General features: G+C 44.9%; 1 protein-coding gene across 6 annotated transcripts in view; it reads left to right on the top strand.

Moving 5' to 3' along the window:
- The window catches only part of ACOT11 (acyl-CoA thioesterase 11), a 174,508-nt gene that overhangs the window by 151,067 nt on the left and 1,712 nt on the right, over positions 1-21,729 (top strand). For all 6 annotated transcript variants that reach the window (XM_077333628.1, XM_077333630.1, XM_077333627.1 and 3 more), the window contains 8 exons: positions 2,921-3,040; positions 3,441-3,585; positions 5,399-5,454; positions 14,801-14,867; positions 17,059-17,142; positions 18,904-19,037; positions 20,535-20,666; positions 21,407-21,533. In XM_077333628.1, coding sequence (XP_077189743.1) covers positions 2,921-3,040; positions 3,441-3,585; positions 5,399-5,454; positions 14,801-14,867; positions 17,059-17,142; positions 18,904-19,037; positions 20,535-20,666; positions 21,407-21,533 — 865 coding nt within the window. The remainder of the gene's footprint in view (positions 1-2,920; positions 3,041-3,440; positions 3,586-5,398; positions 5,455-14,800; positions 14,868-17,058; positions 17,143-18,903; positions 19,038-20,534; positions 20,667-21,406; positions 21,534-21,729) is intronic.

The raw sequence follows: 21,729 nt of genomic DNA, 5'->3' as shown, positions 1-21,729 counted from the left end.
TCATACGATGGTCCCTTACCTTAATACAGCTGACCAGGACACCTGGCTCCACACTTTGAGACTAGACTATGACAGCGGTCCGCAACCTTTCAGCTGCCACGGACCGCTGCTCCGGAGAGTGGGGAGAGGACGGCCCGGGGGCCCGCGCACGTGCGGCAGCCCCAGCGCAAATGCGCGTGCGCGGACTGCTGTGCACGCGCGTTTGCGCCCGGCATTTGCACTGCCGCCATGCTGGCGGCCGCGGCTTCACCTCCGCGGCTTCACCTCAGTACCTGAAGGAGTCCCAAAGTGGCTTATAAACACCTTTCACTTCCTGTTCCCACAACAGACACCCTGTGAGGTTGGTGGGGTTGAGAAGTTGAAACTAAACCTTGAAAAGACAAAGTTAATGCTGGTTGGGAAGGAGGAAGTCTTGAATCATATTGTTCTCCCCACTACTCCGTAAGAACAACTGGTTGCATGCAAAGGGGTGGGGAATCAAACCCGGTTCTCCAGATTAGAATCCACCACTCTTAACCACTATACCACAAGATGCTTCTTTAGGTTTATGTGATTTGTGTAGAAAATAGGCATGCGTCTGTTAACTGGGGTCTGTGTTGAGTGGTCACTTACCAATAAGGTTGTTAGGATTTCGAACCACTGCAGGGTTAATAATGCAAGAGGTTCAGTATGGGGATGTGGGGCAGAAGAAGTAAAGAGTCCAGTGGTGGCCATTTTCAAAAGAATAAATAAGAGTTGCATAATCAACTAGTTGGATGGCATAGATCAGTGATCCCCAACCGGGCCACGGCCATGGCGCCGGGCCGCGGCTCCCTCTCCCCGCCCCCCCCCACAGTAAAAAACTTCCCAGGCCGCAAGCTTGCGGCCCAGGAAGCTTCTTACGGCGGGAGGGGGAGAGAGGGAATCAGGGCCACGCCCGTGCATTGCACATGCACGGCCGAAATGGTGCATGCGCGGTACAAAATCCCAATGAAGTTAAGTTTAAAGTCACAAAGAACCAGTAATAAAGCAACACGCAAGGTAGACATGAAATTTATAATCTAACACAATGTGATTTTGACAGGTTGACTGTGTTGTAATGTAATTAACTGATAATTTTTTTTTAAGGCTTTAGTGGGGGGAAGGGTGAGGTTAGTGCATCATGTGGCTGAAGACTCATCATGGAGGGCACAAAATGGAGGCTGGACACAGCACAGAGGTAGTAAAGATTCTAGTGTGGTTCACTAACAGTTGAGTTACTGTGCATGCAACCCATGCCCATTTTTTTTAAACAAGAGAAGGGCGTGATGCATGACAGGATGCTGCTTCCTTTCATACCAAATGCTGAAATCATATAGCGGGTTCAAAGCTGGACAGGAAAAGGAAAATTCGGGATGCAAAGCCCTAATGCAGAATTACTAGTGCAGACTTGCATAATCACATGGAAATTCAAAACGGGGCTAAAAAAATTACATCTCCAGTGCAGAAATGCTCTGTGTTCCATCATAACAACTTTGTTCCAGTCAACAAGAGCTTCTGTGGGTGCCAGCCTACAAGTGGGCAAAGGCAACAACTGCCCATAGGTGTGCTCTCTCTATTTTGGCTCCTACCTTGTGGAATGACCTGCCGAAGGAGGTCAGGAAAGCTCCCAGTCTCCTGGCTATCTACAAACTACGCAAACCTTAGCTATTCAGGAGGGCTTTTTTCATGAAGATAAGAGGGTTGTGCTGCACAAAATGGTTTTATAAACTTGCTTGGATAAATGATTTGGGACTGTGGTTTGTACGGCTGTGTATGGCTCGTTGTAAATATGATCCTATTTATGTAATTTCTGTACCGTCTAATGTGTCATGTGAATACTTTGTGCTTTAGTTCTTTCTGGTGGTTTCAGACTTCTAAAATCCTAATGCATTGTTTATTGACTGTCCCGTTTTGTTGATTGTACTGCCTTACTATGAGCTATTGACAGATGTTTGTTGATTGTACTGCTTCACTGTACGTAATCTGCCTTGAGTCCTGGTGAGAAAGGTGGACTAAAAACAATGTAACTACATTATTCAGTCAGTCAATAACATTCAAACTGGGACTATTTTGTGCCTGAAATAACCTTTTGATAAATCACTGGGAGATTCTAGATTTCCCATTGACCCCTTAGTCTAGATTTAATTGCAGTTATTCAGGCCTAATTGCTTTGGATAAACTATAATTGGTTACGGAACTGCCTCCTCAGGACATGCCATGCTGTGCCTCTGGTCTAGCGTTAATTAACAAATAGGCATCACTTACCTCTTCTTTATTCAGGTCCTTAACTTACATGGTTCCCTTGTACCTGCTGAGCTCCTTCATAACTGTCTGTAAATATATGTACCTGTACCTATATGCCTCCCATCCCAATTTGTATTATAGCCAATGGGAATCAGAGAGCTTAGTGTTAAAGGGTGGGCTGGCATGCAGTAAGGCATCCTAACTTTCTGGTCAGCTGTAAAGACAACCAAGAGCTCTTTTTAAATTGTTCTCCTACAAGATGAAGGACCTTTTGTTGAAACCACTCAGCCAGAGCAAGGGGAAATGGTCATTCGTAGAGGATATCTATTTTTCTGTAGTCAAAATTACGTTGTGCATGCTGCTGCTTTCCTAAAAGCAGTACTCTGATCTCCCCCTGGCTGCCTCCTCATATTCCCATGTTGGTAGTAACTGCTTCTGTCCTCATGGTGTGAAGAGCAACAGGCCTGAGGAATTCTGAGTAGATTTTATTCTCTATGCCTGACCCTTGGAGTGTTGTGGTGTATGTGGTGAAGCAATTTCATGTCTTGTGGGAGATTAGAACCTGTTTCTAATTGGCAATGCTGTGCAAGTCTTCTGTTCTGCCGGGAAAAATAGTGTGTGTGTACTTGTCTAGCACTCTGAATGCCAAACAGGCTTGCTTCTGTTTCTTTTCTAGCCGATTGTGCCATGCTCACCCCACCCTGAAGACAATTGAAATGTTCCATTTTAGAGGACCATCTCAAGTTGGAGATCGGCTCCTCTTCAAGGCCATTGTCAACAATGCATTCAAGAACAGGTATGCCATTTCTGTTCTCTGGAGGCAGTTCAATGAAACCCTTACTTTTTATTGTCTCAAACAATGTTATGTTTCACTGAGACAAGTGCAAAGCTGCATTTAGTCTGTGAGCAGTGTTTTGCCCAAGATGAATGACAGAGTAGTTAAGATGTCCCCAGTGACCTCCAAAATTTGACCTTTTTACTTGACAGAAATCTGTGTATGTCAGACAGGGTCTGCCCTGTGAGCAAATATCTGACACTTTGAAAGCTGCCCTTTAAAATGAATTTCCTAATTTTCCTTGGAAGTCGAACCTAGCAAAATGCTCCTTTTGGGCTAGGACCTATTCCTGCTTGTCAGAGGTTTTTAGTTGGTGTCTGGACAACTCTTGCAGCTGAAATAATCATTCTCTTAATTCCAGCATGGAGGTTGGGGTATGCGTAGAAGCTTATGGGCATGAAATGGAAATCAGTCGAAGGCATATCAACAGTGCCTTCATGACCTTTGTGGTCTTGGATGGAGGTGGTCAGCCATGCATGCTGCCAATGCTGAAACCAGAGTCAGGGGTAAGTAACCAGTGGGAATATGTGGGTCCAAAATCCATGAATGACATGAGTATTCCTGAGTGGATTTGGTCTAGTACTGATTGAAGCAGAATTGACTTTTTCCTCAGGGCCACCTTGAAAATGTTATTCATGTGAGCTCAGAAGTTAGGGAAGCCTCTTAAAGAAGGTATTGCATAACACCGAATTCCTGTTTTCAAGGCACAACTGCATATTGATCATGTAATTAAGTTAAACAGGTTTAATTTCCTTTACTGGAGAGTAGCAATACAAATATGTATAGATAATCTGTGGCCCACAGTGTGTGTCTCCTGCCACCTCCACTGATTCTTTTAGCCAGAAGCAGCTATATGAAGTGCTAGGACCTTGAGTATTGGCATAAAGGAAGAGGGACTGCTTACCACTCTCCCCCCCCCCCCTTCAAGACTTCCCCCTTCCCTCCCCGGGTGCTTTTCAGTTCAAAAGGATCTCATAACGAGTTATTCAGGAGCCATTTGAAGTGACTGTGATGATCAGTCATCTGGTAATCTGTTCTGGGCATAACAATATCACTGTTCAGATGGATCTTTGAAATTCAGAATAGCTTTCCTGTTGGTTTCAGTGGAGGAAGATATAGTTTTATGTGCTTTGTTTTACCTGTGATACATCTTGTCTATCTTTAGAAGAATATGGTAGTCTCTGCCCAGAAAAACTCAATTTGTGTATTAAGGCAGATGTGGAACTAATGTTTCAAAGACACTGTCTAAACAGAGGAACAAAATTATTTGACTGGAACTCTAGCATTTACGGTTGTTCTTCAAAAATGGCCACGATAGGTCCTGATTGAAACTGTGGGGTTTGAAAAGGAAAGGCGCTAACTTTCTTCCCCCTACACAATTCCCCAGCCTGAAGGAAGGATAAGTAGGCTGCTGGAGATATACTGGGATCTAGAGGAGCATATATTTACGTTTGATGATGTTTAGTTTAATTTTCTGCCATATGTTTGCTTTCCTTAGATTACTTTTGCCACTCTATTGTCCTTTTCTCCCTATTGTTCATTGTTTGCTTCCCTTGTAACTCCTTGAATCAAGAAATTCCAGTTCAAACGTTTCTTCAGCTGCAGTCACCACAACATGAGGAACTGTATTAAAGGGTTGCGGCATTAGGAGGATTGAGAACCACTGCCTTAAGCTGAGTCAGACCACTGATGTATTGGTTGTCTGCTCTGCCTAGTCATGCTCTGTGTCCATGCTCTGTGTCACAGGACCTGAAAGCCACAGGCCCTCTGAACAGCAGTTACATGCACCCAGGATGCTGCGCCAAGTCTAGATGCCAAGTCTGTCCCCATATCCAGTCAGGCAACCTTGTAGGACCACACTATCAAGAGTTCTTCCACCGCAATATACACGCAGTCATCTGTCATTAGTGCCTGTTGATAAACGGTATGCAAAATAATAAATGTCTATAAACTTAACATAAATGTGACTGCCTTCAAGAGCCTGTGGCAAAACCTTTTACTCCACCAGGATACCCTGTTGCTGAACTGAAAGTCAGTGTTTGTCAGCGAGACTGTGACATTTCTGTGCAAATCTATACTTCTATGTGTATATTCTGCTGACTGAAGTTTCACTTTTGGGATCTGATGAAGTGACATCTACCTAACAAAGACTTATGCTACAAGTCTCCAATTTGTACTGTTGCCTGAAAATAAATAGGATGAACGTGGATGCTGATTACATTTGGCCAGTCTGTTGGTTAAGGCTTCGTGTTTTGTTCCTATGTATGTTGTGTTGGTCTTCCAAATGTAATCTATGCATTGCATTTCTCTTTCAAGTAGGATGGAGAAAGGAGGTACAAAGAAGCTAGTGCTCGGAAAAAAATTAGACTGGACAGGTGAGCGAGAGAAGCTTTTTATTCTAATAGCTTCTTGCCCTACCCATGTTTCCTAATCACATGTGAATACACTGGAAGTTATAGTGAATCAGCCTACTGATTTGTCAAGGTCAGTATTGTCTATTTGGGGGTTCCCAACCCTTTTGAGTCTGCAGGCACCTTTGGAATTCTGACACAGCATGGTGGGCACAGACACAGAATGGGGGTTATAAAAGGGCTGCTGCTGGAGACAGAGCCAGCAACAAAAGGGGTACAAGCTGCTTAGTTTCAGCCATACACTGATGATCCTTATGCTCTGGTAGCAGCTGCTGCCCAAGAAGTGGGCTTTTAAAATCTTCACAGCCACTTAAATCTCCATGGCCAATTGGAAGCCTTACTCAGCAAAACTCCCCAGCTGGCCCTATCCACTTTCTAAAAATAGTTGGCAGGCACCAGGAAAGCTATGGGTGGGTGCCAGGCACCCACAGTCACCACTTTTGGGACCCCGGCCTGCTCAGACTGGCAGTGGCTCTCCAGGATCTTATTTAGATGTCTTTAATATCACCTACCATCTGGTCCTTTAGCTGGGGATGCTGGGGATTGTAGAACCTTTTGTGTGCCAAACTGATGTTCTACCATTGAGAAATGGCCCCTCTCTAAATCCTGGGGTGTATTCAAGAATCAAACAAGTTTATCAAACCGTATTATTTGAAAAACACAATAAAGTGTGGTCAGAATGAAAACTTCTGAAAGCAGAAATTCTTTAGTCTTGAGGCCTAAAGTGGGGGGAGATCTGTTTGAAAATGGTGACTTGTGTATATAGCCACACTCTGGATTGGGACTGTGCAGAAAGGAGGGAAAGATTGAACCCTCTGACCCTAACTCCATTTTACTAATTGGGAAGGTAGAAGTAGGAATGAACAGGGGAAGACTGCATGCCCTGAGGCTCAGTTTTAATAAGGGGTGGAGAATAAGGAATTGTGTCAAATTAAACTTTAGAGGTTAGGATTCAACAAGAAGCCAGATTCTACATTGAATATATTATGTGCAAAATATGCTGATTCAAAGTGAAGGAATCCACACATTTACAGGATGCTATTCCAATTCTAGGATTCTGCTAGCAAAACTCATTGGAAAAGTGGCCAGTAGGGATGCATACAGGAGAAGTTTACTTGGGAGAAAGTAGGCTCCAGAGAAGATGAGAGAGAAATTCATTCCCCTCTTGGTCTCTTTCTGTTGTTTTCTCCAGCAAGTTCTATTTATAAAGCAAGACCTCTTGAGTTCTGTGCATTGTTCTCCTTCCATTTTTGCCTTATGGTGACATCAGAGCCCCCTCCAACTTGCCTCCTCTTATGTCACTAAAACCTCACAGGGTATTTATAGCCTTGTTGTTTGGTTGTCTCTAATTCATAATTTATCATAGAGCACAGATCAAGGCTGCATGCATTATCCTTAAGGCCATAGTTCTCGGGGCATTAGCACCAGATCAATGTGTTCTCTTGAGAGCAGTGCAAGAAGGCAGGCTGGAGATGGCATGCAGAACAATAGACACTGTGAAAGGTTCATATACATCCTGCATTCAAGGGATTACTTTGGCTTAGGGGGTTGCAGCTTCTTTTTTTTTTTTTTTAAATCACCTCCTTCTCAGACTTCTCTGTTACTTTTACATTTTTATCTGTCACTTCTGTGTGCTTCCTCCTCACATCCAGAGAACACACCACTTGGCAGAGTCACACTACAGAGTAACATCATTTATCCTAATGGTTTAGGAATACACCATGTGACTGGGTTAGCAGGAATGCTACTTGTGAATGGCTAAAATAAAATCTAAGGTAGCTTCAATATGACGGCTTTGCTCAGGTTTTGCATTTAAATCTGAGTGCGATTTCTTCTGCATGACATTTCCCCTTAACCATCAACTTCCCAGGTTTTCCCGTGTTCTGCTGCAATTTTTCTTGAACTTGGATTGTTCTCATGTGAATGTCTTGTTCTCTTGCTCTGCCTTGGCTTCCTTACTGCAGTGCTATTTTCAGGTGTATCCACTTAACATTGACTTCAATGCATCCTGTTCTTGTGTTTTCCTCAACTTTCCAAAATGTGTTGTGTTGTGACATTTTTGGAAAGATGGCAGAGTGTCCTTGGATGCCATGTGGATGGAAAGGTGCACACATTTCCATGTCCTACTGACATCAGCACCTTGCTTCAGTCCCCTTTGCAGCCATTCTGCTCCACAGGAGGGCTTTTTGGAAATCAGTGATCACTACTGTCACCATTAAATCCTCAGCTTTTATTTTTTAAAAATCTCTAGCCCTTTTGTTGCCCAATGAAACTCTCTAGAGTCTTTTTTTGCCTCAAAAAATTGAAAGCTGTGAATTCAGATGAACTAGTAGGTCTTGACAATAGATTTTTAACATAGAATCATAGAATCATAGAGTTGGAAGGGGCCATACAGGCCATCTAGTCCAACCCCCTGCTCAATGCAGGATCAGCCCTAAGCATCCTAAAGCATCCAAGAAAAGTGTGTATCCGACCTTTGCTTGAAGACTGCCAGTGAGGGGGAGTTCACCACCTCCTTAGGCAGCCTATTCCACTGCTGAACTACTCTGACTGAATTTTTTTTCCTGATATCTAGCCTATATCGTTGTACTTGAAGTTTAAACCCATTTCTGCGTGTCCTCTCCTCTGCAGCCAATGGGAACAGCATCCAGCCCTCCTCCAAGTGACAATCTTTCAAATACTTAAAGAGGGCTATCATGTCCCCTCTCAACCTCCTTTTCTCCAGGCTGAACAAAACCAAGTCCCTCAACCTATCTTCATAGGGCTTTGTCCCTTGGCCCCAGATCATCCTCGTCGCTCTCCTCTGTACCCTTTCAATTTTATCTACATCCTTCTTGAAGTGAGGCCTCCAGAACTGCACACAGTACTCCAGGTGTGGCCTGACCAGTGCCGTATACAATGGGACTATGACATCTTGTGATTTTGATGTGATGCCTCTGTTGATACAGCCCAAAATGGCATTTGCCTTTTTTACCGCTGCATCACACTGCCTGCTCATGTTTAGTTTACAATCCACAAGTACCCCAAGGTCTCGTTCACACACAGTGCTACCTAGAAGCGTATCCCCCATCCAGTAGGCATGCTTTTCATTTTTCTGACCCAGATGCAGAACTTTACACTTATCTTTATTAAATTGCATCTTGTTCTCATTTGCCCATTATTCCATTGTGTTCAGATCTCGTTGAACTCTGTCTCTATCTTCCGGAGTATTTGCCAGTCCTCCCAATTTGGTGTCATCTGCAAACTTGATGAGTAGTCCCTCCACCCCCTCATCTAGATCATTAATAAATATGTTAAAAAGTACCGGGCCGAGCACCGAGCCCTGAGGTACCCCGCTACTCACCTCCCTCCAGTCTGATGAAACACCATTGACAACATGCTACAATGCTAGCAATTCCCGTGGGTTGTTTTTTTTAAGCCCCCTGGGGGCATGGGGGGAGACAATGGTGGATGGAGACTGAAGCAAGGAAAGTGCAGCAGAAACTGCCACATGGATGTTCCATTGCCTTCTAAAAGTAGCAAGAGGGCCAAACTAAAATACAGATTTTTAAAAATCTCTTTCAAGCCATATATGTTGACATTAAGAAAATAGTATTTTAATTGTTTTGCAGTTTTCTGCAGAGAATCGGAATATGCATGTTTTTTGTTTATGTCTGCTCATGGGATATTAATCTTTTGAGTTTTTTATTTAGCTGTACGTAGTAAAAAAATAAAACCTAAATTCAAAGGAATTTTCAGTATTTTCACTTTCACTATAAATCAATACACTGATGTGAACCTGATCCGAGTCCAGTGGCACCTTTAAGACCAACCAAGGTTTATTCAAGGAATAAGCTTTCTTGTACATGCACACTTTGTCAGCTACAGTGAAACGGAATTTCCTCAACATATTTTCCTTACATATAGGTGGTGGTCAGACTCAAGATGCAAAGTTAATTGGACAATTATAGCTGAGATTGGATTAAAGCAATTGTCAAGATCTGTGAATGGCAGTAGATCAGCCTACAAGACCCATAAAGTTCAACTCTGAGTACAAGCAAGAACTTAGAGACTTAGCATGTGCAGATACATGCTCCTTCAGTCACAGCAAAACACATTTCCTTAAATATTACATAAGGGTTAGTTGCCTGGAAGGGCTAATTAGAGTAAAGAGGTGTAAGTAACCGAGAATAGCCCATTTGGTAAGACACATAACTAGCAGCTAATTGACATACAGATGAAAAAGGAATTAACAGATGTGAGAACTGAGTTTGTGTCCAGTGGTCTCCCCCCCCCCCCAAAAAAAAACCCCTATAATTTCAATTTCTGGCTGTGAGGACTGAGTTACTTAGCACGTGGCTGGGAGAGATCGAGGGCAAAAGAAGAAGGGGACGACAGAGAATGAGGTGGATGGATGGAGTCACTGAAGCAGTAGGTGCAAACTTAAATGGACTCCGGGGAATGGTAGAGGACAGGCATGCCTGGAGGATCATTGTCCATGGGGTCGCGATGGGTCGGACACGACTTCGCACATAACAACAACAAAAATGAGATAAGAAGCCAATATCCCTGTTAAGCCTAGAGGGTTCCATTGTCTTGAAACTTGTAATTCAGCAATCTCCCATTCTAATATGTTTCTGAAATTCCTTTGAAATAAAACAGCTACTTTGAGGTTCCTCACTGAGTGAACAGGGAGGTTCCCTTCCAGGTGATTCTTGATGTCAGATTTGTGACTATCCTTTAGAATAGGGTTTGATTTGTTTGCCCTATGTAGCGAATGGAAGAACTTTGTTGGCATTTAGTGGCATATACAGTGTTAGAAGATGAGCATGTGAATAAGCCTGTGATGCTGTAGCTGACATTGTTAGATCCAGTAATTACATCTGAGTATATGTGGCAGCAAAGTTGGCATGTGGGCTTACTGCAAGCTTTGGTACTGGTGTCCATGTCCAATTTAGATGTTGCATAATTGTGGGTTTGAGATTGGGGGTCTGTTTGCCAACAAAGAAAACTGTCATTATTCAGTAGAGGTTCTAAGTCGTTGATAATGTATTGAACTGTTTTGAGTTGCGAACTGTAAGTGACCACTAGAGGTGTTCTGTTTTGGGCATGTCTTGAATTGGCTTTCTCCAGGTACCATTCTAACTTTGTTAATCTGTTTCTTGACTTCAGAGGGTGGGTATTTTAGTTCCAAAAACATTTGTTGTAGACCCCTCAGATGAGAATCTCTGTCTGTAGGATTGGAACAGATGCAGCGGTACCAACGAGGCTGGCTGCAACATTGGTGGTGGGAGTTGCAGATATGGAAGTAGCTTGCAGTTCTATACACAGCTAGTAATTTAACTCCCAAATGGTCACCACAAGGAACTCTCACACAGTCAGTTCTTCACTGAGAGTGTTAACCTTGGAGCATATGTACCTTGATTATAAGAGAAGGATACACCTTCACTTGAACTGCTAGAACTAGTGAGGATTCAGAAGATCAGTTCCCACTACTGAGGCAATGGCCAGAATGGCACTGAGAGGGCCTCCTTGTATTATCTGTTGACCTGAGACAATGTAGTAAAACATGGGCAAGGGGGGCTTGGGGGAAACCTAGTGATAGGGTTGCCAGGTCTCCCGGTCCAGGAGGGGGTGCCCCATTTTCCAGACTCACCTGCCCCCTCTAACTCCCCCCAGACTTAAACAGGAAGTGTGCCATGTTTTAATGCAATGTGCTTATGTCACCTGGAAGTGGCGATGCTCTGGTTTTTGAAGAAAACCCTATGGTTTCAAGAAATATTTGCCATAGCATTTTGCCCCAAAGCTAGAGTGTCAGCCCCCCTGATATATTCCATGTGCTGACATCACTTCCCAGTAATGACAGCTCATTGCGGTGCTCCTCCCTGCTCTCGAAAAGCTCCCCCCATCCCCTGCTGGCAGTCTTGAAGCACCTGGCACCCTGACCTAATGGCTGAAATAAGATTTGATTCTTTAGGGCCACTTAACGTGATAAGAGCCTCTTGTGGCGCAGGGTGGTAAGGCAGCAGAAATGTTGTCTGAAAGATCTGCCCATGAGGCTGGGAGTTCGATCCTAGCAGCCGGCTCAAGGTTGACTCAGCCTTCCATCCATCTGAGGTCGGTAAAATGAGTACCCAGCTTGCTGGGGGGTAAACGGTAATGACTGGGGAAGGCACTGGCAAACCACCCCGTATTGAGTCTGCCATGAAAACGCTAGAGGGCATCACCCCAAGGGTCAGACATGACTCGGTGTTTGCACAGGGGATACCTTTACCTTTAAAACGTGATAGTTCCTTGTACAGAGAACAAGCTTGCAGAGGAAAATAAGTAGACCCCTGGATACTACCTGTGATTATTTTGCTTTGACAAAATGGCAACAACTTCAAAATAGCCTATTTACCTAGAGGAAGACTAGGTTTTTCCCCATATGTGCTGTCAAGAAAAACAGGGAGGCATCTTCAGTTCACATACAAATTACAGTAATAAACAACTTAAGACCCTCCAATATTCAGGGGTATTTTTCTTTCGGGTAAATACGGTAAATGATTGTGTAGATTTTACTTGACAGAGGATATTGATAGCAGGGTTTTAAAGTTTGTGAAGGCATCAGTGTTAGCACTAGCTTTCCATTGGTGGCCTACCAAAAATAACATACAGCACCTTCTAATGTCTCTGCTATTGCAGATACTTTCGAATTTAAAAGTTATTAAAAACTGATTAAAAACTGACCTGTTCACAAAGAGTTAATAATGCATTTGGCTACTCTAGAACAGACATGCTGCATCTCTGCTCATATAACAACCTGGAGGCTGCAAGTGGAGGGGGTGCATTCTGAACTCTGGTGAAAAATGTGATTTAAAGGCATTCTTAAAACTCTGCACTAAAATGGGGGCTTTATTTACATTCTGATAGTGCTGGCCTTGCAGGCTACAAAACCAGGAAATATATCCTGACAAGCAAAGCACTAAAAATTATATATATGTATATGAAATGTATTTTTTAAAACCCAGAGCCTTCTGCAGAGGTTGACAATTTAAATAAGATGAAGTACTTGACAGGCACTGATACCTCACTAGGGCCTATTCTGCACACTTTCAGTGTGCTTTTCCAGATGGATTTTCCTGTGCTGAACAAGAAAATCTACCTCTAAAGTGCATTGAAAGTGCATTATCTAACCATGTGTGGAACAGCAGATGGTGCTGTCTTATTGCATGGGTGCTACTTTTGTTGTGGTGCAGAAAAGAACATGGAGGATTCCATTTGTATATGTGTGCACACTTTTATTTCCCTGGTCCACTTACCTGTGAACTTTGTCCCACCTTCTTTTCTTTACATTCTCCATGTCTAAAATAGCTCTACTTAGGGTGAGACCTGTGTGCTTCACTTGGTACCTTGCACCTCTTTACTGTTGTGCTGTTATCTCAAAGGCCATCAATCAGTGGTTATCAGTCAACTCCCTGCTTCTTATCTGGGGCCCTGAAAATGACTTTGTATGGGAGTGATACAGAACCAAGGACAAGCAAGTCTTGTGACTGCCTGTGCCCTGCAGTCAGCACTAGGCCGTTTTGTACCATTTGGGTTCAAGACTAGTATTGGGCCATGAACAAATATTGGATAATACGCACTGGCATTGGCCTCCTGACTCAGTACAATAGTTCCAGTTTGTTTATATGCAGAAAGACTTGTTTGAGAATAGGCCTATATTAATATCAAAGATGTTTCCTGTGCTGACGTGACATTCTGTGCTGCCTCAGACTTGAATCCTTTATCTAGGCAAAGGGACCCTTCTGTCATATACATCGACAGGCAGGAAGGATCTGCACCAGTAATCATTGTCATTAAACACCCGGAGGCATGTGTAGCACATATACGTATTGTATTGTGAGTGCAGTAGATTTTGACTGCAATACACTGCAGGCAAACAGGATATAGTTTCTGTACTTTTTCACCTGTAGTGCTAAAATGCGTCTGTGAGAGAGAATGCCCTTAATAATGCTGATAGTGTCATGTGTGCTCCCAGGATGGAAGTGGCCAGAGTTGATGCGCTGGAGAATTGTGGGTGTTGCTGAGCAGGAAGGACAACAGGGGATGTTTGTGCCTTGTGCCGTTGTTGAGCCATTGGGCTTGGTGACTGTGGGTGTGCTCAGGGACTTTGAGGTCATCAGGTACCAGTCTGAGCAGGGAGTATCTCAGGGCATCCCACTGGCCCAGATGGAGTCCCTGCATGCTTGCTCAGGCCATGCTGTTCATAATGGATGCTCTTTAGCATCATCATCCACAGTCACTACTTCCTACGGGCTTAACAGCTTCTCTGTTTGCCTCCACTGCCGCCTCTGCTTTGCCCACCAGAAAAATCCCTTGTAGCCTTCGTTGCTCTGGGTCACCTGCACTTCTTTAGCCCATCTGCTCTTGCTACTCACTGGCAGTCTGCACAGTACTGTCAGCTGCCTCATGCCTTTGCTTCACTCTGGGCAGGATCAGCCATTAAACAGATATAGGCAGTGTACGTGAACACGTGGAAAACGTAATGTCTAGTCAAGTCCTCAGTCTCTAAGGGTCATCTTCCCATGGGGACTGCTGAATAACACATGTTCCTTTCGGGCACTTCACAGGTTGTTCCTGGGGCATTTAAGCTTGACTGTGGCTACATGATTATCTTGTCCATTCTGAAGGGTGATGGTTTGCAGGCTTGAGTGGTTTCTCCATGCCTGCTCTTAAAAGTGCAGCAGCAACAACAGGGCTTCCACGTGGCAGATTTCCCCTCCATTGCCCTGCCGCATGTCCCCAGCAGCACCCTCCCCCCTTTCCTTGGACCACTGGGGCTTTTCTAATTTTCTTTTACATCAGCAATTGCATAGCACATTATTGATGTACTTTTGTAAAAGTATGAATAACAGAGTCTCTGAATATTCAGATTTTATTTTTTAAAAGTAGGCCTCCAACTCCTTCCTCTGAGATCTTTGCAGTAAAGGGGGCTAGATATTTTACCGCAGCTTTCCCCAAGCTCTGCAGCAAAGAAGGTTTGCGAAAGATCAGAGAAAAGCTGAGGAAAACCCAGGAGATGCATGGATGCACCATGATGCCACGGTGAAGCAGGAAAAAAGGAATTCCAACAGCACTAAACTAAGGGCCATGGGGAAATGGCCCTATCTGAATCAAGTTATTGGCAACAGGAAATGCTGGTTTACTTGGATTCTTCGTTTTAAGATGTTTTTGAAGCAGGTTACTTAAAACACTTTGGCTGTCTTATCCTTTACTTAAGCACATATTAAATACCTTTGTTGCCAATCAGTGTTAGAGTAACCAAATCTTTTTTTTTAACTTTCTACAGAAAATACGTCATTTCCTGTAAGAATACAGAGGTGCCTTTGTCTGTGCCTTGGGACCAAAGTAATAAGGTAAAGTAGCTCTTTAGCTTTCCTGGTCCATTGCAAGTTTCTAAGCTCTAATTCCAGAAAGAGCCCTTAAAGGACCCCATGCAAGAGAAAAGATTACCAGGTAGCAAACCTCCTCCCCTTTCCCCCCCCCCCCCCAATAGATAAAAGTTCTGCAGTGAGCCACATGGCAGCCCACCTTCCCCTTCTGGTATGTGGGGCTAAAAACGGCATTCTTGTAGCGTCTGAAAGAGGATTACTGGCTGCCCACAGAAAGTATGGAAATTCCATAAAGCTTCTCTGTGCTGCAGCTGTCTTCAGGACAAGGGCCCTCTTGTGGGCAGTAGCTAAAATGCCACCCCTGAGCAAAGACAAAGCTAGGCTGATGTATTTTGCGGTGATTTTGGAGTGGAATGACAGGATGCAAGCTGCCCTTGGAGCACTAGTCTGGAATCTGTAATGAGTTTTCAGCCATACTGGAATTTCAGACTGTGCCTCGGAAAATTAGACATTTAAAATTGATCACGTATGCAATGAGAACCTTGCAGCAAGTAGAAAATACACTGAAATCTTGGCTAGTCATTCCAGTTAGAAGATTTGGCTTGCAGGAATGCCTGATTTTATTTGTTTGTAGTTGTTTAAAATGCATGCTGCCTAGCATATGGCCTAACATATGGCCTTCAAGTTGTAGGAGTTAAAATGTAATGTATAAGATACCATCACAATACGAGCAGTAAAGCCTAGGAAGCCCATCCCATGCTGTTGACTGTGTTAGCTCACGTTGCGTAAGAAAGGAGGACTATAGATAACATTAACAAAACATAAACACTTTTCTGACTACATTGGCAGCAGCACATACAGATACCCCTCTTAATGAACACTTTCCTTAAAAGGAAGGTCATGATATTTATAAAGAAGGAACGGGAGAAGGAGGCTATTTGGATCTTCTCTGGGGCAGAGTTCCATGGAGAGGCTGCTTCTGCTGAGAGGGCCATACTCTTGGTAGCCAGTCACCTTGTTTTCACTGGGGACCTGGAATAGGGTTTTGGCACTCTGAAAAGGATTGGATAACGCCAGTCAGTCCTTCAGATACTGTCGTGCCAGAACATTTAGGGATGTAAATGCAAAATCAGGACTTCTGAGTTGAGCTAGAAAGTTGTTTTAAGCACAGGGAAGAAATGTTGTTTATTATCTTAGTTTTATAGTGTGAGGAATACTTAATATCCCTTACGTTCTACATTCTTCAGTGAAGAAATATCTATTCCAAAAGGAAACAATCCAGAGATTCAGATTTGTGATCTATACAAACTCAACCAATATGGTGTAATGATTAGAGTAGCCTTTTGACCATGGAGGAGCCCCTCAAATATTTTTCAGGCTTTGAGGAACCCTGGAAGTGCTTCAGAGAATGGGCATGGAAATAAGATGCAGGAGCCAGCCAATCAATCAATCATTTACTGTTTCCATTGTGGAGAAAGAGACTAGATCTGCAGAGCGACAGGGAAAGTGGGCTCCAATGATGTCTAGTGATGTCAGTGTCCATCCAGACTTCTGGGAAAGGCCGTGTAACCCCAGGGTTCCCCAGAACTCTGGTGGGCAATCCCTGGATTAGAGTGCCAGACAGATGTGAGAAACCTCGGTTCAAATCTCTGCTTTAATGTAGAAGTTCATTGGGTAGCCTTGAACCAGGCATATGCTGGCAGCACACAAAACTTTACAAGGCTGTTTCTGTGAGGATGAGACGGTGTGTAAGCTGCTTGCACCCATATTGGAGAGAAGAGCAGGGTATATATTAAATATCTAAATACATTACAATGGCTTATTGAATTTGAACGATGCCACCCACTCCTATCATTTTATCACTTCCTATACTTTGGGAAGAAATTCTATGAAAACTGCTAACAGTCTACTACATTTCCTGAGATTTCATAATTGTGAAATAGCCCCAAACTGCAGAATCCATATGTAGCAAAGAGCCTGAGGCACCATTGTAAAGACATCTTCCTCCCTATCTGCTTATTCCTAAAGCACTTAAACGTGTATTCTGGGCTGCACAATACATTAAAGGCCATAACCTGCCCTTTACAGTTGATTATAGTTGGAGATAAGAGGAATGGGGAGAGAAGGGAAAGTGCCAGGTGGAGGCAAGTGAAAAGAGAAAGAAAGCAGGAGCTTGCTCACAACGTGTTGCTCTTCTTTGTGCTTTCTGATGCAGGTTTACCTGAGTTACAACAATGTTTCTGCACTGAAGACCTTAGTTGCCAAAACAAACTGGATGCTTGACTCCGAAAGAGACAAGGTAGATACTGCTTTCAAAGTTCTGCCCACAAGTGCTCAGCCTCTTACCTGTCTGGACACAGTGACTGCCTTGCAGAGACACAGTTGTCACTGCATGGTCCAGATGATGTCACCCTAGGAAACCCTTCTCCAGGGGGAGGACTGTTCCCAATCCCTCCAGTGGTGAAACTAAGTTGCCGGGAAACCAGTTCTTGGAATGGGGCATACTATGAGAATGCATGGCAGCCTCCCAGGCCCTTATCTGATAGCATCATTCCAGGGTTGTGAGACAGACTGAAGTGCCCTGGCTTGCCTGCTTGTTACCATTTCTAATGCTCAGTCATGTCAAAAATGTCTTTCCCCTGCTGTGTGTGTGTTTTTGTTTTTGGCTGAGGCTGGGATATGCTCCTTCCAGCACTATGGGAATCCTGCACTATGAAATAGATTGTGTGCTATCCCCCAGCACTAAGGCTACCCATGCCCCCTTCCATTATGTGAGGACAAGTGAAGCCTTGAGCGGAAAGGCTCCTGCTGTCCTGAGATCTGTCTGGAAAGACCTTGCGAGTTCCGTTCCCCACATCAACTGACGTGTATAGCCACTGATGTCTTCCAAAGCTCTGCACATACTTCAGAGTCTGCCATGCTCCATTTCCAGAGACCACCTGGGCGAGAAAAGTGAACTAAGGTAGCAGTAGAGTGGGAGATTCTGCCGCCAGCTACAATATGGCTGCCTGAAAGGTGGAGGGGAGGGAGAGAGACTTGCACACCATATGGATCCTGGTGGGGTGCTTCAGAGCCTTCTAGACATTTCAGAGGATTGGGGAAGAATCTTGGTTCACAGGAGGATGCCAGGCAATGCATGTGTGCTACTGCCATGGTGGGAGGATGAGGACAAGGAGATACTGAACTGCACAAGGCTGGTACTCTTAAGTTCTCAAAACAGGTGTTTAAATTCCTTGCTGCTTGGTGATAATAGTAGTAATGTGTTTTCATTGGCTTTTAAGGGGGTTTAGAACTGTCCATGGAAAATGGGTGCATCATTAACCATTAGCCATGATGATTAAATGGTGTTGAGAGGCAGCGTGCCTTTGCATTCCCTTGCCACTGATGCAGTTCAGACTTGCTGCTTCCTCTTTCCTCCACAGGGGTGCTACACCCATTAAGAGGGTCCATGCCAGGTGCCTGATGGGTCTCTGTCAATGCTTGGGGATTTTTCCATCTTGGCAGCTGAGGGTTCTTTTTCAGCTCTGACCACTCTCTGGAATAGGGAGATGGCCCAGGCTGTTGACACAATTGCCCCTTAATGCCCTCTCCCCTCAGGCAGAGTCAGAGTCTATAGCAGAGGTGGTCAAACTGTGGCCCTCCAGATATCCATGGACTACCATTCCCATGAGCCCCTGCCAGCAAATGCTGGCAGGGGCTCATGGGAATGGTAGTCCATGGACATCTGGAGAGCCACAGTTTGACCACCCCTGGTCTATAGGAAAGCCTGTGAGAAGCAGGGTGCTGCAACAGATGGCCCCTTGAACTGATCTAGCTGGGCTCTTGCTATGAGGTATTTCTTGAGCTAGAGAGACGGTGTCACTGCAGGGACTTTGGCAGGCAGACAACTAAGCCTTAGTCCTTGCTGAATCTACAAGAGGCTTTGGAGTTTGCAAGTGTTCTTACTTGTACTCTTTCTCTTGTGACAATGAAACCCCTTCATCTGTCCTGTTGTTGAACCAGAATTGAGAACATCGTTGTTAGGGATGCTTTAACTGAGTCTTGGCTTGCACTGTCCAAGGTCAAGATGTATATGCTGGAGGAAGATAAGTTCCTGTCTATCAGAATAGAGATGACAATCTGCATTGATGCAAAGCAGGCCTTCCTGCTGCTTTCGGACATGAGACACAGGCGTGAGTGGGATGAGCACTACGAGTAAGTACTTCATACAAGAGGCAGGTTGTCCCAGTTGCTCTTTCTTTAAGAAGAAGAAGGTCTCCAGTGGCCTCTCTGGCAACATAAGCCGTCTTATGGAGTCGGGGAGAGATGTCTCATGGCTGCACACAAACCTGAGAGGATCAGCTGGGGCCACAGGAATGGAGAGCTCCTACCACCCTAGCTGACTGGTATAGCTAAACAGCCCTGAATAAGAACTAGAAATATTGACTTTTATTCAGGTTATTTTAGTCAGTTATAGCTGAAACATATTCTCTAATTTGTATTTGGCTTAGAAAACATCACTAGCATTGGGGGTTTTTTAGTATTTTTTTCCAGCTAAACCAAACTGAATGCATCCCCTCACTTGGAACAAGCTGTAAAATAACTGTGCAAAAGGGTTCCTCTAGAGTAGCGACCCCCAACCTGTGGGCAGCGGACCACATGTGGTCCGTTGACTAATTGGAGGTGGACCCCGAAGGATGCCTTCTCCCCCCCCCCCGGCCCTTTACTTCATCCCCCCCAGCCCTTTACAACACACTTCGGGTGTCACACTTCGGGTTGTCTCCCATCACTCCCAGATGGGACTATCTCATTGCAGAGAGTGGTTATATCAGTGGTCCCCAACCTGCGGGCCGCGGCCCGGTGCCGGGCCACGAAGGCCATGGCACCGGGCCGCGGCTCCCTCTCTCCCCCCCCCGCAGTAAAAAACTTCCCAGGCCGCAAGCTTGCGGCCCGGGAAGCTTCTTACTGCGGGAGGGCAGGGAGAGGGAATCAGGGCCGGCCGCGCCCATGCGGGCGCGGCCCGACCCGTGGGCGCGGCATGCGGGTGCGGCCCAACGGTGCGGCCCAACGCGTGGGCGCGGCCCGTGGGCACAGCCCACGGGTGCGGCCCGATGCACGGCCGATGCGTGGGCGTGGCCCGTGCGGGCCGCGCCCCGATGCCCTGCCGGTCCCCAACCTCAGAAAGGTTGGGGACCACTGCCTTATATGCATTGTTGTGGCGTGTCTGTATCTTATTTTGAAGGGATGTTTAAACATTACCATAGCGATCAGAGAGCATTAGGGCAGTGGTTGAGAGTAGAGGAGTAAACTACCCCCCCCACCGGGCCTCAGTAAAATTGTCAAGCATTGAGTGGTTCCCGGTGATAAAAAGATTGGGGACCACTTCTCTAGAGGGTAGTGTCAGTCACAGTTGTTTGCTGTGGACATGAGTTAAGCTCTGAGTTAATAGGCAATGGAGATCTGACACAAAACCAGTCCAGAATTTACTGATTGATCAAGAGCTGCCCTTTCCTGGCCCTGGTCCAGTGGTCGTTTCTGTCTGGATTTTGTACAACACAACCTAAGTTGTTTCACAAAACCTCCAAAGTCTATCTGCCTTTATTTTGACTGAGCACATAAGCAGCCTCTTGTTGGTTATGAGAAGTTACATAGAAATAATTTCTGATTTACTGGGATTTATTTATGTTTTAAAAATTAATTCCTTTTTTGCAGAGACGCTGAATTGGTACAACAAGTGGACAAAGATGACATGATCTATCATGTAATTAGTCGAACCATCAGTAAGGAAAACAAACCTCAGGACTTTGTCGTCTTAGCATCACAAAGAGAACCTTGCAGCAAAGGGTAGGCTGGCAAGAACTTCTCCCCAATTGCAAGAGCAGCTACTGACACTCAAAGTAATCTCAAGGCTCATATGGGCTTTCAGACCCATTATACACCAGTGCCACTTGGCTGCCACTGGGTGTTTGCCCCGCCTCTTCCCCAGTCCGTACTGGGAAGCATTTTCCCTGTTGGATCTGGCTGACCCCAGATTTGTGCCTCCAGATGAGGCAGTCGGGCCAGCGAGTTTCTGCCATACTGCAGGGGCTGATTTTAATTTTTAAGAATGATGCATTGAATTTTTTAAAATGCTCCAAGCAGCTCCACCGTGCTGTATAGCACGGCGAAGCTGCCTGGGGCATTTTGTGGCCCTTCCGGGATGATGTAGTAGCAGCCGTGGGTGGGGAGGAGCCGGGCCCAGATGGCCCAATCCTTCCTTTCCTCACCACCCAGACCTGACATCTGGGGCACAAAAGGCCTGAGTCTTGGAATGGCCCCAGACCGGCCACAATGTCATCTGGAACCAGGAATTTGTCCCGCCACCAGACAAATTCCTGGTGTGGAAAAGTTCTCAGAATCTTTTTCTAAAGGCTTTGAAGATTAGGATAGTTTCTGATTGGTTGAGTGTTCCCAAGTAGCGTGTTCCCAAGTAGCTTACCTTCATGTCAGTACCCTGAGGATCTGATGTTCTTGTTTCAGTTTGAGAGCAGAGGAAAAATACTGCTAATTGCAGTTGCCCTAACCAGATTTCCCTTTCCTTCCAGTGATCCATATGTTGTAGCATTCAGGTCTGTCACATTGCCAACACAACCAGCACAGCCAGAGTACACTCGAGGAGAGATCTTATGTTCTGGCTTCTGTATTTGGCAGGAAACAGAGGAGCTCACCAAGGTAAGTGTTTAGACTTCCTGGAGTATGGTAGAGCAGCCAGGTCTCTGTCTGAATACTTCTCCTAGAAATGGTTTGAGGTTTACACTTCTAACACATCTTAAAACAGACCCAAGCCACAAAGATGCTGCTTCATATCCAGAAAGGCAGCCAAGTGGTTTGCCATGCTGCCTGCGTAATGTTTGCAATACGTTTGATA

Source organism: Paroedura picta, chromosome 4 (assembly GCF_049243985.1).
Source record: "Paroedura picta isolate Pp20150507F chromosome 4, Ppicta_v3.0, whole genome shotgun sequence".
NCBI lineage: Eukaryota > Metazoa > Chordata > Lepidosauria > Squamata > Gekkonidae > Paroedura > Paroedura picta.
Note: the sequence above shows the minus strand (reverse complement) of the source record. Positions and strands in the feature narration are given on the sequence as shown.